The sequence below is a fragment of the Hesperophylax consimilis genome, chromosome 19 (genome assembly GCF_061612785.1).
Source record: "Hesperophylax consimilis isolate HC1 chromosome 19, BYU_Hcon_1.0, whole genome shotgun sequence".
NCBI lineage: Eukaryota > Metazoa > Arthropoda > Insecta > Trichoptera > Limnephilidae > Hesperophylax > Hesperophylax consimilis.
In genome coordinates, this window is record NC_142854.1 from 21,344,507 (window position 1) to 21,368,551 (window position 24,045).

A 24,045-nucleotide genomic window follows, 5' to 3' on the forward strand; every position below is an offset into this window, starting at 1 on the left:
TCAATCCATTCTGTTCTATTTTTTCGGGCGAGTAGCGTCCCTCATCATGTGTCTATGGCAGATTTATAGAGTTTATCGATGGTCTATCTAGCCGTCAAAACACGCCAAAATGTCTTGTCGTTGGAGCGAAAACGCTACTGTCAAATTCGTGACGTTGTATTTACAACACGAATGCTTGTGGAATATAAAGTCGCCCCGATATAAGATCAAACAAATCAGGGAATCAGCATACGCTGAATTAGAAAAAGGGATGAATATTCCTGGATTTGGTGATAGGGAGATAAGAGCGAAAATTAAAAGCATCAGGTTAGTGAAGTTTTTTTTATTTATATGGTATATTACAAGTGCCTGTATTATTATAAATTTATGTTAAAGTAGTAGCAGAGTCATTAATCATTAATAATTTCTTTTCAGATCTACCTACTCACAGGAGTTAAAAAAAATAAAGGAGTCAAAACCCTCCGGTGCCGGAACTGACGCAGTATATTCACCATCAGTCAAATGGTTCAATCTATTAGATGGATCCCTCAGAAACATTAATACAATGTTAACAGAAAGTGAAAGCAACTTGGCAAGTACATTTCAATTCTATTCTATCGTTTATACATCAGTTTTTAATGTACCATTCTTGTCTGCCAAGGTACCGATCCATCGTTCACAAAGTAATCTGCATATCTTTCTCGAAGATCTGTAGACCTTCGGGATGAACGATTGGACAGACAACTTGGTAGTGGTTCCAATCCTTGAGGCTCTGGCTCCACCCTCCAATTACCAGGGATAACAGTTCCTGAATCAAAATTGTCTTTGTCTACTGTATATTCCAACTGCTTGTTCTGTAATTTTGTCTCTCTGAGCCAATTATGTAAAGCGCAACACGCCTTTACAATGCAAACAACCTTCTCAGGACTGTAGGGCATCGGTTTCTCAAACACTCTGAATCTGGCAGCTAGTATACCGAAAGCATTATTCTTCTGGCCCGAGACAATCGATAATTAAAAATTTTTTGCTTTGATGTTAATCGATTTCCTGGGAAAGGTTTTAAAAGGTATTCTTTCAAGGGAAATGCATTATCTCCAACTAGTACATGCCCTTCTGGCAGAATACCGTTTTCTAATGCTTGATACAAACTACAGTTTCGAAATACGCCTCCATCAGAAACCCGCCCATTACATCCAATGTCTATATAACTGAAGCAATATTTATGATCTACAACTGCCATTAAGACAATGCTGTTTGTCTCTTTATAATTGTAGTATAAACTTCCTGATTCAGGAGGTGCTTTAATGACGACATGTTTGCCGTCGATTGCTCCACAGCATCCAGGAAAGTTCCATTCTTTTCGAAATCCGTTCTCAATGATATTCCAGTCTGTGGTGGCGGGAACCTGAAAAAAGATTTATAATAATGTATACATTCGATATAAACAACATTCTACTTTATTTTCAGGAAGACATTATACACACGGATACAGATACTGAGGAAAGCAGAATTACTATGAATTCTTTTCGTGAACCCGTATCTAAACCCCCTACAAAAAAAAGCGGCTTTCCCAACTTTCGAGTATGGTGAGTCAACTAAAGGGATAACTGAGGTTGCCAACTCTACAGAAGAAGACGAGTTTGAGGTCTTCGGCAGACACGTCGGCTTACAACTGAAATCTTTGCCCTTGCTATTGGCACTTGAAACCCAGGAATATATTCAACTGTACATGAACAGAATTCGACGCCAACACCTTCAAAATTCAACTGAGCGAAATAGATTCACCAGGATAGTCACACCAGTATCAAATGATTCGCAAGACTCTCCATGTAGTAATACTTCGTATTATGATGATGCAATTTATTTAGATGAGCCCCCAGAAGACACATATGAAATTGAAACACATGAAAACCATGACATCGAATAACTTTAATGTAAATTTTAATATTTAAACCATGTGAAAATTAATAAATGTTTCTCAAATTATATTTATAATTTATTTAGAACCGTTTTAGATACAGCTATAATTATAGCGGGATGGCCTATCTTACCTTGATAAATTCCTTTAATGATTCATAGATAGCTTCACAAACTTCTATAATGAATTCCGAAACAGTTGATTTTCCAAGTCGAAAGAGATGTGTGATTGTCCTTAAACTACATCCTGTAGCAAAAAAGTAGAGAACTGCCTGTAATTTGGTTTTTGCGGGAATTGCACTTCTGAAAAGGGTATCCGTGCGTTGAATTTGTGACTGCACTTTCATTAGAAGGAAATTAAAACAGCTTTCAGTCATTCTCAAAGTCGCGAAGTATTCTTTCGGATCTTCAAATGCCATTTCCTTCAGAAGAGAATTTGTAGCTCCTAATGCATCTCTTCTATTAATCCATTTTCGTATCCATAGTTTTTTCACTTTCGTCTCACTAATTTCTTCCTCCACCTCTTCTAAAATATCCATTACAATCAGCTTAATTAGCCTATTTACTTTGTTGCGTTGCAGCCCGTTCATCTTACAATTTGACACTTCACTCGTGAAATCTACTCGACCAATGCGAACGCTTTTTGGTCAGTCAAATGGCGAGTAGCGAGCTACTTGACTAAACTACTCGACCAATGCGAACGAGCCTTTAGATCGCCGCAAGTAGCAGCACCTGCCGGTCACTGAATTCTCGCCATCAGCGTTCCGCGCGGTAAGAAACAGAACTAATCGCCCAAGCCGTCAGCCCTCGCTCGCCGGCCTCGTCCTCTTTCGAAATCCTGACCTCAGCATGTCAACACGCTGCTTCGGGTTGTGGTCCCGCGACCCAGAAACTCCTGGCCGAACTTCTCAGCGAAACTGAGCTTCCATGGCTATAAATGTATTGTTTTGTAAATTTTTCGTTTTATATAATCTTTTGTTTTGTATACATTTTTTAATTCATATTCCTTTCTCACAAATTTAATTTACTTATTCCATATTATGTTGTCTCAGTAGATGTAAAGTCACAAGTAGGAAATCCATAATTGTTTTTATTTTACTATTTAATACTTATGTACAAACTTATTAATTTTAAACTGTCGATTTCCCGAAAATGAATAAATATTAACATTGTTAAAACATACAATGTAATACATTATTTTCTATAATAATAATGTTAGTTTAAAAGTTGGCAACATGTTGTGGTTGGCAACATTTGGATTTCTTTTGTTTTTTCTCTATGCTCTGTACACTGCTGTCATCTTTCTTGTAATACGTACATCGTCAATAAAACCAGTTATTAAAAAGTGTTATATTTTAATTTAATAAACACAGTAGATTACAACAGGTTATGGGCCCAGATCACCACAGGCCACATACCTATCAAAAATAAAGTACAGTGAAGTGACTAGTTGAAAACAATTACCGGAGAAACGAAAATAAACCTCACACCACACGCGTGTTGGCGTTGGAGGTTAAGTTACCGGGAAGGAGAAAAATACTTGCTACATTCGGCTGCAAGGAAGGAAATACTAGTAAGAAAGGAATTGAAAGACACGACGGACGGAAATAATACAGTTATCAAACTGGAAGGAATAAAAAACTGGAATGTTTGGAAGTTTCAAACAATGGTGTTGTTACGGGGTCAAAATTTAATTAATGTTGTTGAAGGCAAAGTTGTAAAAGGGCAAGACTCCGAGGAACAGAAAGCATGGGAGACACAAGATGCTAAGGCTCAAACAATGTTAGTGACCAGGATGACCGAGGAAGTGATGTTACATAATATATTATCTTGCACTACTGCTGCAGAGATGTGGCGAAAGTAAACGAGCATTTTTGAACAAAAAAGTGAAACAAGTATTCACAAAATCCAGCAAAGATTCTTCCAATATAAATATGAAGAAGGAATGGAGATGTCAGTCTTCCTGCCAAAAATACAGGAGTTACAAAATCAACTCAAACAAATGGGTGAAGAAATTTCGGATAAATTCATAATTACGAAGGTATTGATGTCATTGCCAGATATCTACAAACACTTCATATCAGCATGGGAGTCTGCGCCAGATAACAAACAAACCTATGATAACCTTGTCGCTCGTTTGTTAGTGGAAGAGGAGAGAGTAAGGGAAAAGGCTGAACTCGCATCGCCGTCATCTGCGTTTATGGCAAAGAAAACTGCTCCAAATAAACGAAATATAAAGTGTTTCAAATGTAATAAGATGGGACATTATCAATCTGAGTGTATGAGTCATGTGAATAATAACCATCGTAACTTTCCAAACAAAAGTGAAAAAAAGTGTTTTTATTGCAATAAAGTTGGGCACATCAAGAGTGAGTGCTGGCATAAGAAAGGAAAGGAGAAAAATGCGTTTGTAGTACAACAAATACCTAAAGAACTGTATCAACAGTCAAAGTGGTTGGTGGACACAGGTGCAAGTGAACACATGTGTCAAGACAAAAATCTATTTTCGACATTTTCACCAGAAGTGTCACAAAAGTCTGTGATAATAGGTGATGGTACTCAAATAAATGTTATTGGTTGCGGACAAGTGGAACTAGAAGTATTCAATGGACACCGGTGGGTCGAGACAACCATATATAATGTACTGTGTGTGCCAGACTTAAAAATAAACTTGTTTTCTGTAAATTGTGCGGCCGACAAAGGTTATGTCATGTTGACAGATCAAAACATTTGCAAGTTTTTTAAGAATAATAAAGTATGTGCGGTAGCAAATCGTGTTGGAAATATGTATATTATGGATGTTCGTTATAAATATAAAAACTGCTTTGCAAATGCAACTACAGTTAAATCAAGTTTGAGTAAGTGGCATGAGAAACTTGTACACCAGAATATACAGCAGGTGAAAGACGTGTTAGAGAACAATAATATTAAAGTCTCAAGTAATGAACCAGGAAAAACACCCTATGAAAAATGGACAGACAAACATTTTGATCTCAGTAACTTACATATCTTTGGTACGCCCGTAGCTGTTCATATTCCAAAAGAAAAACGAAGAAAATGGAATCATGGTAGGGTACGGAGAAAATGTGAAAGGGTATAGAATTTTTTATCCTGATAAAAATGATGTTCTAATAAAGAGAGATGTCATTTTTCTGGAACCTGTTATTGGGAAATGTAATAGCTTAAACCTAGAGTCTGTAACAGAAGAATACAACGATGAAACCGACAATAACCAGCAAGAGTTAGTAGAAGATGTTGTGAGTGATCCAAACATTACAAATCAGATGTCAGATGATGAGCAGCACAGCTTATATGAACCTGAAGAAACAAGTGATGAAGATAGTGAACGCGATAGTGATAGTACATTCCAGCCAGCTTCTCCTCGTCAAACCAAACGTGTCAGAAAGGCGCCACAATTCTATACTTGCCAAAATGTGTACACTGCAGAGACAGAACCAGGCACCTACAAGGAAGCTATGCAGAGGAGTGATGCCTGTCAGTGGGAAGAAGCTGTAAAACAAAAACTGGATACTCTCAAAGAAAATAATACTTGGACAGTTTGCGCTGTACCTGAAAAACAAAACATTATTAGTAGTAAGTGGGTATTCAAAATAAAGAAAGTTGATAATGTTATTCAATACAAAGCAAGATTGGTTGCCAGAAGTTTTGAACAGAATGATACAAAAGATTTATATGAAATTTACTCACCCGTTGCCAAATTGTCAACATTTAGATTATTTGTTTCAGTTGCTACAAAATTAAAACTATCAATACATCAGATGGATGTCACTGGAGCTTTTTTATATGGGGATATAAAGGAAACTGTGTTTATTAAATTACCGGAAGGGGCATATAATGGTTGTGATAATATTGTAAAACTAAATAAATCATTGTATGGGCTAAAAAAATCTCTTAAATATTGGAATGAAAAATTTAACCATGTAATAAGTAAAGCAGGCTATGTAAAGTCAAAGAATGATCCTTGTTTGTTTACTAAATGTAATGGAGAAAACCAAACTTATGTCTTACTGTACGTCGATGACCTCTTGATGTTTAGTAATAATGAACACGAATTAAGTGATCTTAAATTAAAATTACACAATGCGTTTAAGATGAAAGATTTCAAATTTTCTTGGTATCAGTACTAAACGGAATTTAAAAGATGGTGTAATTGAATTGTGTCAAAGATCTTATTTAGAAAATGTATTAAAAAGATTTAACATGGAAAATTGCAAACCCATGTATACCCCTATTCATCAAAATTTTAATGTAAAAATCTTAGAATCCAAAGAATGTAAGTCTGACAAGGATATTGAAAATACTTGTAGGAAAATTATTGGAAGTTTAATGTATGCGGTCTCAGGCACTAGGCCAGACCTTTGTGTAGCTGTATCTATATTAAGTAGGTACCAAAATAATGCAAGTGATGTTTTGTTGACTCATTTAAAAAGAATTTTAATATATATAAAATATACTCTAGATTATAAGCTGATTTTCAATATAAGGGCACTCAAGCAATATTTATATTAAATATATACAAAACTTACAAATTGCTATAATAAAAAAAAATGTACCACCGAATATCTACAGACAAAGAAGTAATCTAAAACTACTGTATGGTTCTGAGGGCCTACTTCCAATAAAGGGTCTTCTTTGGTACATTATTATAATGGATAATGAGGGAGATAGCAAATATAAAAAGCAACCGGTGCATAATCACACAACAAGATTCACTGAAAATAAGGGCCTCATTATTCCAAGAGTAACAAATAAGTATGGAAGCCGAACGCTTAAATATTTAATACCAGAGATTTTCAATAAATTTAATAATTCTTTTAAACCTCAGAATAATGAGAGACCCTGCCCCAAAAACACTAAGCGTTGGCTAATAAACGACGGATCAATGTATCTCTGAACTTTATTATTGATGTATTCCTGAACATCTCAACGTAGCTGCCTAAATAATTTGTATATAGGTAGGTACTTTGATATATATTATTTTGTGATATTGTTTATTGTATAATTTTGTGTCATACATTTATTTATTTATTTATTATTTTATTTACGCCCTAATGGGCTTTTACATGAAAATATACATTTACATTGATTACAATAATTGAACATAAGAAGATAAATGGAGTTAATTGTAAGAAAGCAACACATATAATAAAATTTTGTGCAAATTAGCAAAACACTAATAAGATGGATTCAATATAAAATATACCCAAGCATGAAATAGTAAGTAAAAGAAAGTTCAACATAAAAAGTAAATAAGTGGGTGTGTTTAAACCCAGTATTAATTGTGAGTTTAACAAATCGATAAAACCAATATAAATTAGAGTGTAACTTACTCGTGAGGTAAAGAACATTATAACAGAGATTTAAAAAAAAAAAAAAAAAAAAAAAAAATAACAAAATAAGAGTTGCACCTGTAAAAAGCAAAAACTAATAGAATTTAGCAATATCGACATGAATAAGAAATAATAAGATCTGAGATGGAACATAGTGTTATGTATAAAAAGTAGTTAGTAGGTATATGCATACAATTATAAGTGTATAGTAGAGCAAATAAAAAACAAACAAATATGGATATAATTTACTTGAAAGGTTTCGAATGGGAGAAGATGTAATAAAATTATTAAAGCTATAAAAGTTAATTATTAGCCGATAGAATCGAAATAAGTTGCCTTTTAAAGCTCACAAAATTGTCAAAACCAAACATATCTATAAGTTCACAGTATTTATTCGCAAGGTTGTGAATTCTAGGAATTGGTGAAAAAATAGAATAATTAGTGTTGAGGTTCTTGTTAAATTTAAAAGTATCTTTACTGCGAGTTTGCCTAGCAGGAACATTAATGCAAATAAGTTCCAACAAATTAGGGCTGTCAATTAAAGATTTAATAATTTTGAATAAAAATAGCAAATCAATTAACACTCTTCTATCAGATAATTTAAGAAGTTTAGTTTCAGCAAGCAAGTTATTGTAATTTATAAATTCGATTGGAATTTTCATTTTAAAATTAATGTACCGAAGGAATTTATTTTGTACCTTTTCTAATGATTGAGAATGGACCTTGTAGTACGGTGACCATACGGTGGAATTGTATTCTAATTTGCTTCGTACTAACGAGCAATACAGATGTTTTAATGTTGACATACTTTTAAAATTTGCTCCCATTCTCAAAATAAAACCTAGTATTCTCATCGCATCGCTTGTTATTTCATCGATGTGTTCGTTAAACTGTAGACTCTCGTGGAATATAACACCAAGATCACGAATCTGTGATACACGAAGAAGATTAGCACCATTCATAAAATAGGAAAAATTAAGTGGATTTTTGCCTTTGTAAAAACTGATAATCTGGCATTTACCTAAATTTAGTTGCAAATCATTGACAGAACACCACGCACATAGTTTATTAAGGTTCAACTGCAAAATTGCGCGATCGTCATCGTCTTTGATTATTCTGTATATCTTCAGATCGTCGGCAAATAACAGGACTTTAACATTAGTAAAAATATTAACAATATCATTGATAAACAAACAAAATAATATTGGGCCCAAGTGAGATCCCTGTGGTACTCCGCTCGAGGCAGCAAATGTATAAGAAGTAAACGAATCTATCTTGACTGCTAAGTACCTTCCTAATAGATAACTCTTGAACCATTCCAACATGCTCCCTCTTATTCCCAACAATTTTAGTTTACGTAATAATATTTTGTGGTTTACTTTATCAAATGCCTTACTGAAGTCAGTATATATGGAATCAGTTTGATGTGATGCATTAAGGGCATTAACAATATCATTCGTGTACAATATCAAATTGGTAAGAGTAGATCTACCTTTAATGAATCCATGTTGAAGGGGAGAGATGGTTCGATTGATTCGGGATATCAACTTATCTAGTACTAGGCTTTCAAAAAGTTTGGGTAAAGTAGACATTATACATATTGGCCTATAATTTGTTACTTCGCTCTTATTACCTTTTTTGAAAATGGGCGTTAAAAGACTAAACTTCCAAAGGTCCGGGAATACACCTGATGAGAGTGACTTTGTAAATAACTTATGAATAGGATATGACAATGTATGCATACAATTTACTAAAAACCTGGGCGGAACATTATCAGGTCCTGCGGATTTTCGGGAATCAAAACTCTTCAGCTTAGATATAATATCGTCTATGGTTACATTACAGTCAGATATATCAAGAGTTTCAACCAAATCAAAGCACGAAATATTGCTGTCTTCACTTGCATTAATGTAAACGCCGCTAAAAAAATCAGCAAAAAGATTAACAGTTTCCTGAAGATTTTGGGATAATTTAGAATCGAATGACACACTACTAGGTATGTAAGTACCATTTTCTTTTTGGGATTTAACATATTTCCAAAAGAAATTTGAGTCGTCCATGATAGAGCCTTCGACATCACTAATGTAATTTTTGTAACATTTTGCGGAGAGCTTATTGCACTCTGCCCTCAATTTTTGAAACGCAGTATAATCGATGGCCAGGCGACTTTGTTTGAATCTCTTATGAGATAATTTTTTGAGGTAAATTAAGTCTATCAGGTCTTTTGAGAACCATTTTGGGTATAGAGTTTCTCTGTAAGTCGTTAAAGGAACAAATTGTTCAATTGCAGAATTAACGATGAAGTAAAATTTTTTAAGGTGTACATTAATATCATCGTCGCTATCAAAGAATGACCAGTCAGTCTGTTTAAGGAAATTTGAAATTTTAACATAGTCAGCTTTTTTGAAATTTCGAGTTTCTACTACCTTTTTTACGATAGGAATTGGTTTAAGATTGGACATGCATATTTCTAGTGGTGGATGGTAAACATCGACAGGTAATAGAATTAAATGTATTAAAAATTAAAAATGTTTATATATATTATTTGTAGAACCTACAGACAAGCCGTCATGTGTGACAGCTTTGTGGGACTGCATAAAACTTGTTTCTTTAAATAGGATATTTGGATATAGATAATGTAAGAATGTGTTACATTGAGCGGGGGTGTTAAAACATACAATTTAATACATTATTTTCTATAATAATAAGGTTAGTTTAAAAGTTGGCAACATGTTGTGGTTGGCAACATTTGGATTTCTTTTGTTTTTTTCTCTATGCTCTGTACACTGCTATCATCTTTCTTGTAATACGTACATCGTCAATAAAACCAGTTATTAAAAAGTGTAATATTTTAATTTAATAAACACAGAAGATTACAACAAACATTTTGTTGATGTTCTGTTTCAGGTAGCATTAATGTGGAGACTGTACCCTTGGAAAAACCAGGACCCCGTGAAGAAGATGGTGGGGGAATCCCTTATACGGAAATAGACATAGACCTGCCAGATATTAAAAAGGAATGCTTAGAGCAATTTGAAAGTATTACCGAGAGTGCAGGTAAAATGGATTTTTTTTCGTCTTATTCAATTTTAATAATCTTATCGTTTCATAATAGATACCGACGTATTGAGCTTTATCTGTCATCTTTTCAAGATGTGATAGTGGTCCCGAAGACACGTGCCGAAGTAAAACCTCTTTTATGTCTCCATTGTAACTACTCCAGCTCAAGCAAATCACATTTAACAGTGCACTTACGCACCCATACTGGCGAAAAACCTTATTCATGTCCCCATTGTAACCACTCGTTCTCACAGAAGTCAGATTTAACTTTGCACTTACGAACCCATTCTGGAGCAAAACTTTATTCATGTCCCCATTGTTACCAATCCTGCGTAAGCAAATCGAAGTTAACGGTTCACTTACGCACCCATACTGGTGAAAAACCTTATTCATGTTCCCATTGTAACTACTCCTGCTCACAAAAATCTTTTTTAAAGAGGCACTCATTCACTCATACTGGAGAAAAACCATATTCATGTGCCCATTGTAACAACTCCTGCTCACGGAAGTCAGATTTAACGGTACACTTACGCACCCATACTGGAGAAAAACCTTATTCATGTTCCTACTGCAGCTATTCATGTACTCAAAGGGGACATTTAAAACATCACATTCTTACCCATACTGGAGAAAAAGCTTATTCATGTCACCATTGTAACCACTCTTTCTCACGCAAGTCAAATTTATCGGTTCACTTACGCACACAAACTTGCGAAAAACCTTATTCATGTCTCCATTGTTACTACTCTTGCTCACGCAAGTCAGATTTAACGGTACACTTACGCACCCATACTGGAGAAAAACCGTATTTATGTTCCCATTGTAACTACTCTTTCTCAAGCAAATCATATTTAACACTTCACTTACGCACCCATACTGGTGAAAAACCTTATTCATGTTCCCATTGTAACTACTCCTGCTCACAAAAATCTCTTTTAAACAGGCACTTATTCACTCATACTGGCAAAAAACCATATTCATGTGCCCATTGTAACTACTCCTGCTCACTGAAGTCAGTTTTAACGGTGCACTTACGCACACATACTGGCGAAAAACCTTATTCATGTCTCCATTGTAACTACTCTTGCTCACGGAAGTCACATTTATCGGTACACTTACTTACACATACTGGCGAAAAACCTTATTCATGTCTCCATTGTAACTATTCTTGCTCACGGAAGTCAGATTTAACGGTACACTTACGCACCCATACTGGAGAAAAACCTTATTCATGTTCCTACTGCAGCTATTCATGTACTCAAAGGGGACATTTAAAAACAGAATGAGCAAAAGAACAAATAATATATTTTACACCCCCAAACCAATACTAAATTAATGCAGACGCATATCAGTTTCATTGGTCCTCGTACATTTAACCTTCTACCACTACAAACTCAAATGATAAATAAAAAGATAGAATATATTAAAGAGGTAAAATTATGGCTAATTGACGCAGATATTGAAACGCTTTTACTATAAATTTATTTATCCTTTCTACAACTCACTTGCTGAAACTTTATAAACTATTGTACATAATGTTTTCTCTTTACTTTTTATAATAACTATAAACAAAAAAAAAAAACTTTTTCTACTAATGTATATTATACTTTAGGTACTTGAAATATAGTAATCGTTTTATATTACCCACACTCAGGCAGTCAGTGCCTTAGTGGGTTTTCATTTCTTTTGTAAACTATTTGGTATTATATATTATGTTATTTTATACTATCTATCAATATGTATAATATGTGTAAAGAAATGAAAATAAATAAAGTAAAAAAAAAAAAAAAAAAAAATCATTACATTCTTACCCATACTGGAGAAAAGGCTTATTCATGTAACCATTGCAACAACTCCTCTTCACTGAAGTCAAATTTAACGAAACACTTACGCACACATACTAGACTAATTTTAATTTTTTTTTATTTTTTTTAAATTTCATAATCCATCCTCTCATTCATCCTCTGTAAGTATTAAAGTTCGTACTTACAAATCTTAATTTTGTTTTAATTAGTCAAATTAGCGAAAATGAGAATCGTGCTTTTTTACATACTCGGCTCTATTGTGGCTCGTATTAAGTGTACCGCTGAGAATATTTTTTCTTTTGTCAATTTATGCGAAAAATCGCGGAGTTGTGGAAAAAAGTATTTGTCTGGGATCGTAGTCGCGTTCCAACGCCTGTAATCCCCAAAAGGGCGCCATTCTTCGTTGTGTTTCTTAACCATGTGCAATGGGCTCGCCCAACTACTCTTTGACGGCCGACACATTCCATTCTCCATAAGGTATTTAAATTATTTTTTAGCCGCTTCCAAAAGATCTGTTACAGGCGATTCCCTTGTTTCAATCACATGTGTAACGTTATGTTTACGAACATCTGGATTCTTCATGTCGGGTCGTGTCAATGCAGGGTATTTATTTTAAAATGTCTCGGTATTTCTGATAAGCAGATAACGTCGAGATGCCGGATGAGGGTCCTTGAGAATTCATTCCTCCAATCTGTAGTGGAATGGTCCGTTAATGTTGCGTTCTTCAGGTTGACGCTTAGGTTAAAGTGATGTAGAAAGTCTGCTCCTAAGATTGGTCTTGATACGTCGGCGACGATAAATTTCCACTTCATTTCACGCCGAAGTCCAAATTGAAGTTCGATAGTTCTGGTACCGTATGTTTTTATGGTATTACCGTTATCACTTTATAGCGTGGTGGGGCATGTTTCCGTGGTGACTGTATTTTTCGTGATCCTGCTTGGTCTTGGGAGTACGGATACGTCACCACCGGTGTCGATCAAAAATTTTTGTTGCTTCATGAGTTCATGGATGAAGAGTGCATAAAATGTAAACAAACATAAATGTATTGTGACGAGTTCAAACTGTGTGGTCAACTAATTTAATAAACATGTGACAATTTTATGCGCTTGCAAAATTTATATTTGAATGTTCGTATTAGAATTTAACTGTAAAATCAGTGTATGTAGGTTTAAGGCGATCCAATACCAAGTAACGCAAAATCAGATGTTTATAGTTTGAAAATTTGATTGCTTAAAAATTATACAGATGCTTTAATTAAATACTGCAAGTAGAACACATCTTGGCCTTGTCAGCAAACGATCAATTTTTTGATAAAACCTTTTATAAGCCTAGAAAAAAATAAAGTATCAGGCCTAAAAAATACTGTCTAGTGCAAAATATCCCATTTACAAGCCCATTTTCGGATATTCTTTTATTGTATAATGTGGGAAATTCATTTTTTTTAGATTATCGGAATAAATTTTCATATATGTACCAGAACTTCACAAAATAAAAAAAAATATTCCTTTTTGCGTTGTTTATTTTAAAAGAATATTGATCGATTTTCGGGGAGGTAAACATTGAATTTGCCATTGTAAAATAACCTCTATGCCGTAAACGTAAGGGTTTCACGCTTTTGTATTTATTTACCGCCCAGCGCTGGCGGTATGAAGACGTTCTTTATCTTAGTGCCGCTCTGTTCTGTGAAATTTTTTCAACTAAAATCAGTTTACGTGTAATCGTTTTTTTTTAAATTCCTAGTTTTATACAATGGGCAGGGAAGATAATACAAAAACTGGGTACGCTCAGTGGCCTAAAAAAAATTAAAAAACATGCTGGTATATTTGGGTCTGTTTAAATATTTTATTTCATAATTAGGTACCTAGAAACAATAACGCAAGAAATATTTGTTTATTTTATGTTATTATGTTTAGAAATCAAACAGATACACATAAAGAATAATAACAAATATACACTGCAAAATGAACGCACGATAACATAAGTTATAATCATTATTTAAATGTACAAAAAAAATATTTTTAATCGGTCATCATCGATTATCGAACACGATTAGACTATTAGGTAAAATATACTCATGGAGTTGGAATTAATTTTTATTTTTTCAATGCATGCAATGTCTTTTGTAATGTAATTTATCTAAATGTTTTTTACAGGCCTCTACGTAATCTTTCCGTAAAAAACAATTAAAAAATACTGCTGTTTCAATAATTTCTAACTATAATTAGGTATTGTCATTTATTTAATTTAGTCGATTAATACTATTTGAAAAACAACCATGCAATAATTTCTTTGCCAAAAAATGTTAATAACGCAGCTGAACAAAACAACGAGGAAAGAGTGTAGAGTGTAAAACCAATTTCCAATTTCGCGCGCTTTTGCGTACCGAAGCGAAGCACAGTGGTAAAATTTAACGAAATTTGGGACGTATTTGTTCTTAAAAGGTTCCAAGGGTAAAGTTTATAACTAGGATTGTTATAAAGTGGTCAATTCACGCATTACAGATTGCTTTTTTTATATGTTTATTACTAGGATTGTTATAAAGTGGTCAGTTATTGTCAGTTCACGCATTACAGATTGCTTGTGTTTTATTCCAAATGGTCAATGCAGGTTTTGGAATTGTTCATTTTTCGAGTGAGTTCATTTATAAGGCTTAAAAAAAGACCATAAGAGTCCTTAGGTATTTTTTTAGGGATCACAATTATCCAGAATAATGATGTAAATCCCCAATAAGACACTCTAGACGTGGAGATTTTTAGTTTATTATGTTTAAACACGGCTTCGCTACATTCCGTCCATTATTTAACTGTTATCAAAATGTTTGCATTCTCCTACACCCAAAGCGAATGATTTTAATTCTGTATTTTAAAACATTACTGTGATGTTATTGGAATGTTATTCCTATTATGTTGTTATGTATAGATAACCTACCTTATATATTTGTACCCACCTAAAAATTTACTTAATAAAAAATGATTTAAAAATTGTTGCATAATTTTATTACACAAACTGTACAAATTTTAAGTACATTTCTCTCTTCAAGACCCGCATTAAAAAAACCCTTCCTTCAACCTCTTCCTTAATCCGCCCCGCAACCCTGCCCAACCAGTGGCGATATAAATAAATATACACGTATTTATCTGTACAGACAGAGGCGCTCTTGTGAGATGTCACATCAAAAACGAAGAGTTTAAAAAACAGTTTTTTGTGCCTCCTGTAAAATTTGATAATTGGAAGGCTGCCTTTACACTTGGAAGTTTTTTCCTGAAAGTTGCTCACGTTAGCGACTTAAGACAAATTTACCAATGTAAACGACACCATAAGTCGCTTACCGTAATTTTTACCAAGTTACAGAAGTTTTTCTTACGTAACTTTTTGACAGGTCTAATCGCTCACGCGGGAATTTACGGCTCTCTCACAGCTTATCAAAACAGATTGATAAGTTGAGTCGCTTACCGTAAGTTTTGACGTCACTGTCGGGATGGTAAAACAGAAATCTGCAACACCGACAGTAAGATCCCGTTGCTCCTCGGGACTTGTTTACTTGTTGTCATTTGGCATTTCGCTGTTTCACCCATTTCTAGTTCAGTTCACGTATCATAGTTGATAATTGGTAAAAATGCCCAATAAACTAGCCGACGCGAAGAATTGGAGTAAGGACGAAACAAAGCAGCTGATAGACATTTTTGAAAGTCTTCCTCTGTTATGGGATTACCAAAGGGCAGACTATAAAGATAGGAATGCACGAAGCAATTCTCTTGCGTCAGTTGCAGAAGTGTTTTCAACAACGCCGGAAGAAGTAAATAGAAAATTACATAATTTAAAGGGACAATTTCTGCAGGAACTGAGGAAGATAAAATGTAAGAAGAGTGGCAGCGGGTTAGATGATCTGTACACTTCCCCTTGGATTTACTTCGAAATGTTGAAGCTCCTGGACATAATCTCCGGTACACAGGCAAAAGACAGATTGGCAAGAACATTTTTTTTTTTAAAGTAGATGTTTATTTAAGTATACCTATTTATGTTCAAGTTTAATTCTGGGGGTTAATACTAGAAGTGCTCATGTCAGTTTTGGATTTAGGTACCAGAAAGTAGTCTAATAAAAACCTCCCTTAATTTGAATGCTATGAATATGTCAGGTGCTCTGTTTTTACGCCAAAAATCGATAAATAATCTTCATCCCTGGGCGATTAAGAAAATTGACACAGGCACTTATAGTAAAGCCCCAGAACTCTACATTGGGAAATATTCTCTGAATTCGTCGTCCACTTGTGGGTAGATGGTATAATAATTATGATATGTTAAAGTTCTTGGACAGGGATATCGGTACAGAAACAACTAACACATTGTATGGACATTTTTATTTATAAAGTGTAGAATACATATTCACGTTCACGGTTAATTAATAATCATTAATGATGAAAGTAGACTGCGGGGAAACGGTGTGATTAGCATCTGTTAGTTAAGTAGCGTAGGTTAGACACTTTGAATTGCCATGCCAATTCTCCCTCAAGAGAAACGAAATATTCGCTAAATTCATCTCGAATTAATTGTCCACTTGCAGGTGGATTGTTATTTCCATACCTTTCTTCTAAAGGAAAAAGGTTTTCACGAGGCATTTCCTCCTCTCTTCCTCTATCAGTATAACGTGAAGCATTATTGCCAGACATCATGAAATTGTGTAGCACACAGATCGTAGAAACAATTAGTTCTACCTTTTTAGGGGGTAGTTCAATGCGGTTTCGTAAAATTCTGTACCTGCTAGCCATTACACCAAATACACTCTCAACCATAGCCCTGGCCCTTGAAAGACGATAATTGAAGACTCTTTTAGCAATGGGTTGGCTTTTGTATGGGTATGGTTTCATTAAATAATTTGATAACGCAAAGGCATCATCGGCCACCAATACATAAGGCATCGGTTTCTGCCTCCCCGCTAGAGGTATGGGAGGAGGAAGTCTGAGTACTCCTTGCTCTAAACCATTAAATAATGCTGTATTACGAAACACACCCCCATCAGAAACACGGTCAATGCAGCCACAATTCATGTAAATAATTTTATATTCAGCGTCCACGACAATCATTAGAACGATACTATATGTTCCTTTATAATTAAAGTACATGCTCCCACTCTTTTCTGGACATTTAATGACTTCATGTTTTCCGTCCAGTGCTCCGATACAATGAGGGAAGTGCCATTTTTGTGCGAATTATTCAAATAGTCATTATTCCAATGTTCTTCTGTTGACGGCAACTGTAAAAATAATACAAAAATATTTTTGTATTTGTTTTTGGGGTGTTATGCCGTGTTGCGCTAACTCCTTCTTTAGCCAACGTTTCGGACAGCATTGCAGTGTCCATCATCAGGGCAGATGTGTTATTTACAATTATATTTTATTTTTTGTAAAATAACACATCTGCCCTGATGATGGACACTGCAATGCTGTCCGAAACGTTGGCTAAAGAAGGAGTTAGCGCAACACGGCATAACACCCCAAAAACAAATAACAAAAATACTTTTGGCCGTGAAAATCTCAAATCATATTTAATACAAAAATATGTTTTTTTTATATTTATCTACAAAATACTGGCGCTGTGAGGGACGTTACGGAGAAGGAGAATATAGAGATGCCTAGCAACAGTCAACCTCGGCAGACATCGGAGCGGCCAAACCGTGCTGCAAAAAGGAGGCTGATTTGCTTTACAAATGCAGCAAAATATTAGATACACCTGCGAATGATGACCAAGTTTTTGGTGACTTTGTGGCTTCATCGCTAAGAAGTGTAGCTCACGAATATAACGAAAAAAAATTGAAACTCAAGATTCAAAAACTCGTTATTGAAACTTTGGAGGATGACTTAGAGACTCCCCTTTCTCCTATATATTTGCCGCAGTCATCACAACTGCCATCGACTTCAAATCAGTTTTATCTCAGTGAACTGGACAATTCGGGAGAGCAGCACTACAAATATAACTTGATGGATCTTGTTTAAGTAGATATTTGAGAAGACAATGGCTGATCTAAACACTAATTTTAATTTAATCGTGATGTTTTTTTTAATTTTACGTTTTATTCCACTTGGTTCTTACTTTTTTTATCATCAGTTATTTTTTTTCAGTTACGTTTTCTTATAACTCCAATTAATATTTTATTTACTTAGCTTCACTCCAAATATAAACATACATTAAGATTTTAATTTATATTTTGCTTATACTTATTACATACGTATTTATAATACATACATAACACTTCAATATTAGTCTCATTGTTCTATTCTGGATTATTTCGAGTTTGTTTAAGCTACTTGCATTGCTAAGATAGAGAATACTAGGACAGTTTGTATGTAAATGGGTATTTATTTTTCATCGAGTCTATTCCTAAGTATATACTTTATTATATGTTTAAATTATTTCCAAGATTTCACTTTCCTATTTTAAAATTTTATATCATTGATATATGTTAAAAAATATTCTAACTATCTGGTGCTGTTCTTCGAATTGTATGAATTGTCCAGTTTAGATAAGTACCCCACACGCCTTTGTTCACTTTTGTCAACACTTTTTTTATATTTCTTTGTTTTTTACCCTGTATTTTCCGTTCCAATGTAACAAAAACTTTAACTAAGTAAAATAAAAAATATACCAAACTATGTATTTTGTATAATTAATTTTGTTTTAACATACCTTCATATAGTTGTCCTTTACTGTATCATAAATAGCAGCACATACTTCAGGTATAAATAGTGATATAATAGACGTAGCTATTCGAAACAAGTACATTAAGGAATCTCAATAACAATCTCCTGAAAATATAAAATATAATTGTAAAACTTTGTAAACACACAAATAAGTACTAAGTTTGAATCGGCATGATAGCTTTATGAAATAATACACTGCAATAATCTATGGAGACCAACATAACATTAATTTTCATTAACACAATCGTCATGTTTAAAAAAATGCCTGTGTAAATGTGTGATAATGTTTCTAGTATTCGACTTCACGAACTGATGAATCAGCTATCAAACTTCACAACAAATTAACATCTCCAATGAATGCATACAAAAATGCAATACAAGAATGCATAGAAAACATTACCTGACGCCAAAAATCGAAGAGTCACTAATATTTTTTCAGCTGGTGAAATAGCATTCCGAAAACGAGTATCATTCTTTTTAATTAGCGGTCCAATCCTTTCCAATATGTATTCGAAGTCAGTTGCTGTCATTCGGATAAAATTAAAGAATTGTTGTTGATCCTCAATTCTTAATTCTGCCGTTAAACGAACGATGGCCCCATCAGTATTTCTTCTTTGAAGCGAACTCCTAATCCAATACTCTCGACGGGCCCTTACGCTTTTCTTTGACAATATTGTGCATATTATCGCGGTGGCAATCCGTTGTTTGCGGAAATGTGAATCCATAATCTAACCGTAAATAAATTCTCGACTTTATGAACTGTAAATAAACAAATCCCTGTTATCAAATATTACTAACTGAGAGCTGTCAAACTCGGCGGCAACGCGTTGTTGTCAGGAAGCCATCTTACCTTAAAATAGCTGGTTACTGGTGTAGCGGTCTCTGTGAGAAGTTCGTAAATTAAACTTCTAAACAACTTCCGTGAGCATTATTTACGATAAGTTGAATTCATATTATTATGTAAACGCTCCTGTGAGTAACTTACCAAAAATTTACGAAAGTCGTACAAGTGTAAACCCAGCCGAAGAGTTGTGCATTATGCCGATATTATGTAAATTATACCGGATTTTTGACAAATTTTACCAGTGTGCGTTTATGGGCGTAATTGGGTAGATACAAATCTTGCGTTCGGCTTTCTCTGATTGGTTCTCAAGTTTTCTACCACCCATCCCAATATGCCGCGCCCCTTTCGAATTCGAAGGGCACCTGGAATATGAGATCTCCTTAAATAACTTGATTTTGTATTTATTGTTTTTGTGTTTATTTCGTAGAACTCCATTTAAATTTTTTTTAAATTTAATTTTAAAATCAAATTTATAATATAATTATTAAGTTCTGCAAGTATTTTTTGGTTTTTGTTATTGTTACAGCTGTTTCGGCTTTCAAGGCCATTTTCAAACTGTGGTTAAGCCACGTTTTGAGGACTTATTAATATGATTCTATTTTACCCCCTCCCAATTAAAAATTATTTATTACCGGTTAAATCAATTTACTGATAAAATATTTGTGACAATAGATTTCATATTTTATTTTTATTACTTTAAATAGCAAAAGAAATAAAAAAACTGGGTGTGTCAAGCCTACGCAAGACAGAAGTGAAACTTCTAGTATTCCTCTCTCTCTATTTTCATTTCATCATCTCTATTTTCTCTCTTAGGTTAGTTTGAAAATTAGAGGTTAAATAATTCAACGACGAAGCATGGATTTGCTTTTTCTAATATTTTCTTATAGATGAATGACGTTCGATTAATGTATAGTTCCAAAAATTTTCAATTTATTCACAAGTATACAATATTACATAAATAACAATATTACAATTAAAAATTACAAAGAAATTACAATGACAATTTACCAATCATTTGCCATTTTCATTGTCAATTTCATGAATATCATTTCCTAATGTCGTGATAATTGGGTTATGGTAACTAAAGTGCGAGATATATACAGTTTCACTTCAAAAAAATTAAAACTATCTCCCTCTGATAAAATATCCGTTCGCTAGAGCGCACTACGCGATCTTGTGTGGGATTCTATTTCTGTACATTGTACATTATTTTTAAAAATATATTATATTTTGGGTGTGATGTAGGTAACATTATAAAAAATAACAAGCTCTCATATTTTCAGAACCTTTTTTTTTTTTTTTTTTTTTTACAGTATTACCGCACAAGAGTCCCAACTGCTCCCGTCTGGAGCCAGTGAGACTATGGCATCCCCAATTGGGGTATGATGTGAGGCTGAGGGTATTGGGGAGGGGAGGGAGATGGGGAAGAGGAAGGTGGGGAAGTACCTGGCTATTCAGATCTGGTCACCAAACACGGTATACACCTACATAATATAATCAATTTATGCGGCTTTGCTTTGTTTTATCACAGTGAGATAAGTGTTATTTTGCAATATTATTTTCTTTTAAAAAATGTTCTGACCTACTAAAAAATAAGATATTGAATGAAAAAGGCGTTAAAAACAAAAAAATAATGTGCGATGGCCGAGAATCGAACTCGGATCAACTGCTTGGAAGGCAACTATGCTGACCATTACACCACCAACGCCAGTTGTCGGGATGAGCTAAGAAGCATTTATATGTTACTTCAAAACTTTGACTAGATCAAATGAACTTTAATCGGTGGTGGGGGTACCCGCATTTTCGTTTCGATCGTGACTCGGTTTTACTCCGTCCCCGAAAATTCATTACGCGCCTAAAGAAGTTTCACTTCAAAAATGCGGTCTAAATATGGCTTTAAAAACCAAAAATAACAAAGGAACAAACCTTAAAAGCTCTATAAGTATCTCTATATAATCTTTGTTCGTTTAGTTTGGCAATCGGATAATTTTGTGAGAAAAGTGAATGTAATTTTTTCCTATATAACGACATATCTGTTTCTAGTTTGGTTACATAAAAATATGAACGAACAATGAACATATTGACATCGTTCGTCCATTTCATACGCTGTCTAGGAATACATGTTTTTGTTTTTTGGTGACTATCCATCCATGTTCATCTGTACAGATGACATAATGATCCCCTGTTCATCTACGTTATTATTAATATTATTATTAGTAATGCCGCTCGGAAAAATGATTGTTACTTAGTTACCTGTCCCCTGATATGGATATTTTCCAATTTAATAAAACGTTCGAAAACGCGATTATTTCTTAATAAAATAAAATAAAATGTATATTTATTATTGGTTATGTATAACTGTAAATGTGCAGTTAAAATAAAATAAATAAATAATATTTTTTAAGATTATAAAGGTAATTAAAACAAGAAATGTATATAGGGTGTACATAAAACATTAGGAATAACAAAAAAGTCAAGAATATATATCTAAGAGAAAGTTAAAATTGTATGGTGGTACGACAAAAATATGATTTAATTTTTTTTTTTATATTTGTCATATTTTTTTTTTCGGGTAATTGGTTAAATAATTTTATTCCTTTATATACATAGTGATTCTGTGCTGTTATGGTTCCTACGGGTGTTACAGTTAGTCCACCAACAGAAGTATTCAGTGGGGTGTTATTTTAATTAAAGATATTTATTATTTATTTATTTAACGCCCAGAGGGCTTTCACATGGTTGGTAGTGTAATTTTAATTTGACAGATACTTTGAAACATAAAAAATAAAATTACATTTGATAAAAGCTATGCAACAAGTCGTACAAACACAAGAAACAAAAACAGAAAATTACAGCTATTTGTAGGTTTACATGATGTGTTTAGGAGTAGGTATTGTTGAAATAAATGTTTTAAATGATCCACAAAACTTGCCAAGTTGGTATTGAATATACCAACATCACCCAAGTAATGATTTCCCATGGTGTGAAGTCGTTGTATCGGAGAGTGGGCAATGTAGTTACGCTTATGTGTGCTGCTGTAGAATATTGTATTTTGTCGTGTTGTTACTGTGGGTGTATGTATGTTTATAAGTTGCAGGAGTTCACAACAGTCGAATTTAGAGTTAAGTATTTTGAATAAGAACGTTAAATCGTTTATTTTACGTCATCTTCTAATGTATGTATTTTTAGAGTATTTAATAAGAAATTGTATTTTAAGTCTTCGACAGGGATATTTAATTTAAAACTTATAAAACGTAGACATTTTTTTTGTATTTGCTCAATGTTGTTTATGTGAATTTTGTAAGATGGAGACCAAACTACTGAGTTATATTCAATTAGACTTCTTACTAGAGATACGTATAATAGTTTAATGGCTTGTAAAGAATTAAAGTTTTTAGTTGTTCTTAATACGAAGCCTAGTGTTTTCATACCTTTGTTCACAATTTGATGGATATGATTGGTGAAACTTACTTTATCGTCCAAAATAATTCCAAGATCTCTCATTTCCGTTACTCTTTCTAAAGCTATGTTATTGATGGAATATTCGAATAAAACAGGATTTTTGTTTCTGAAGAAAGTCAAGGTTTTGCACTTTACTATATTTAAAAATAAATTATTTTGAACGCACCATTCTCTAAACTTACTAATATTTGACTGTAGTATATGGCAATGATTTATATCAGTTATTTTCTTGTATAGTTTGACGTCTTCTGCAAAAAGCAATACCTCGACATCGTTGAAGCAATTGGTTATGTCATTGATGAAAATATCTTTGTGTAGCTGAATTAGGGCAATTTTGTCGTAATTTTTTTAAAGTGGAACAGCGAATTCTTAGAATAAATTTTCTGTTGGGTAGTAATACGGTTTTTTTCGGATAATTTTTATATAATTTTTTTTTTTTAATTTTCGAGTGTGAGAAGGGATATGAGATATGCACCACCATAAGCTATGATTCCATATTGTAGTACAGAGTGCGCAAGTGCAAAGTGAATTTCTTTTAATATTTTTAATGAGAAAGTATTTCTAAGTCTGAAGAATATATATATTATGTGTGTGCGTAGGTGTATATGAGAGTATCTGTATGTGTTTATGGATGAATGTGTAAGTGTATATATATACATGTGTTTATTTATATACATATACACATACATTCCTTGTTTTCAAACATCAATGTACAAAAACTATAAAAAAAGGAAAAAAAAAGTAAAATTAAACCAATACAAATAAAAACTTCTACCACTTAATCATAACCACGTTTACACCTCAGCACAGGTTCTCCCAGTGAGGTGTTCACGAAACATATAACATTACCCACCTACTTAAACCTACCTTACACCCAGCATAAAACAAACACCATGTTAACAACAGTTTTAAATATATATATATTGTATTCA

General features: G+C 33.6%; 2 protein-coding genes across 2 annotated transcripts; both read left to right on the forward strand.

Moving 5' to 3' along the window:
* Nucleotides 1-76: 76 nt before the first annotated feature.
* Nucleotides 77-1,906, forward strand: LOC149414977 (uncharacterized). Its single transcript, XM_089642959.1, has 4 exons — nucleotides 77-306; nucleotides 415-690; nucleotides 1,273-1,373; nucleotides 1,608-1,906. Exons 1-4 carry the CDS (start codon nucleotides 110-112, stop codon nucleotides 1,904-1,906), a joined length of 873 nt encoding a protein of 290 aa, XP_089499085.1. The 5' UTR covers nucleotides 77-109.
* Nucleotides 1,907-5,180: 3,274 nt separating this feature from the next.
* LOC149414978 (uncharacterized) lies at nucleotides 5,181-23,431 on the forward strand. The gene is made up of 4 exons (XM_089642960.1): nucleotides 5,181-5,391; nucleotides 10,155-10,211; nucleotides 10,938-11,500; nucleotides 23,351-23,431. The coding sequence occupies exons 1-4, from the start codon at nucleotides 5,181-5,183 to the stop codon at nucleotides 23,429-23,431; spliced, it is 912 nt and encodes a 303-aa protein (XP_089499086.1).
* Nucleotides 23,432-24,045: the final 614 nt, after the last annotated feature.

Excerpts from the sequence above, each read along its gene's own strand:
- LOC149414977 (XM_089642959.1), top strand. The coding sequence starts at position 110 with ATGTCTTGTCGTTGGAGCGAAAACGCTACTGTCAAATTCGTGACGTTG. Across the intron at positions 691-1,272 it reads CATATCTTTCTCGAAGATCT|GAGGTGCTTTAATGACGACA; the intron begins GTAGACCTTCGG and ends TTCCTGATTCAG. Across the intron at positions 1,374-1,607 it reads CAATGATATTCCAGTCTGTG|AAGAAGACGAGTTTGAGGTC; the intron begins GTGGCGGGAACC and ends CCAACTCTACAG.
- LOC149414978 (XM_089642960.1), top strand. The coding sequence starts at position 5,181 with ATGTCAGATGATGAGCAGCACAGCTTATATGAACCTGAAGAAACAAGT. Across the intron at positions 10,212-10,937 it reads AGGACCCCGTGAAGAAGATG|AAAAAGCTTATTCATGTCAC; the intron begins GTGGGGGAATCC and ends CCCATACTGGAG. Across the intron at positions 11,501-23,350 it reads CACGGAAGTCAGATTTAACG|TTTGACGTCTTCTGCAAAAA; the intron begins GTACACTTACGC and ends TTTCTTGTATAG.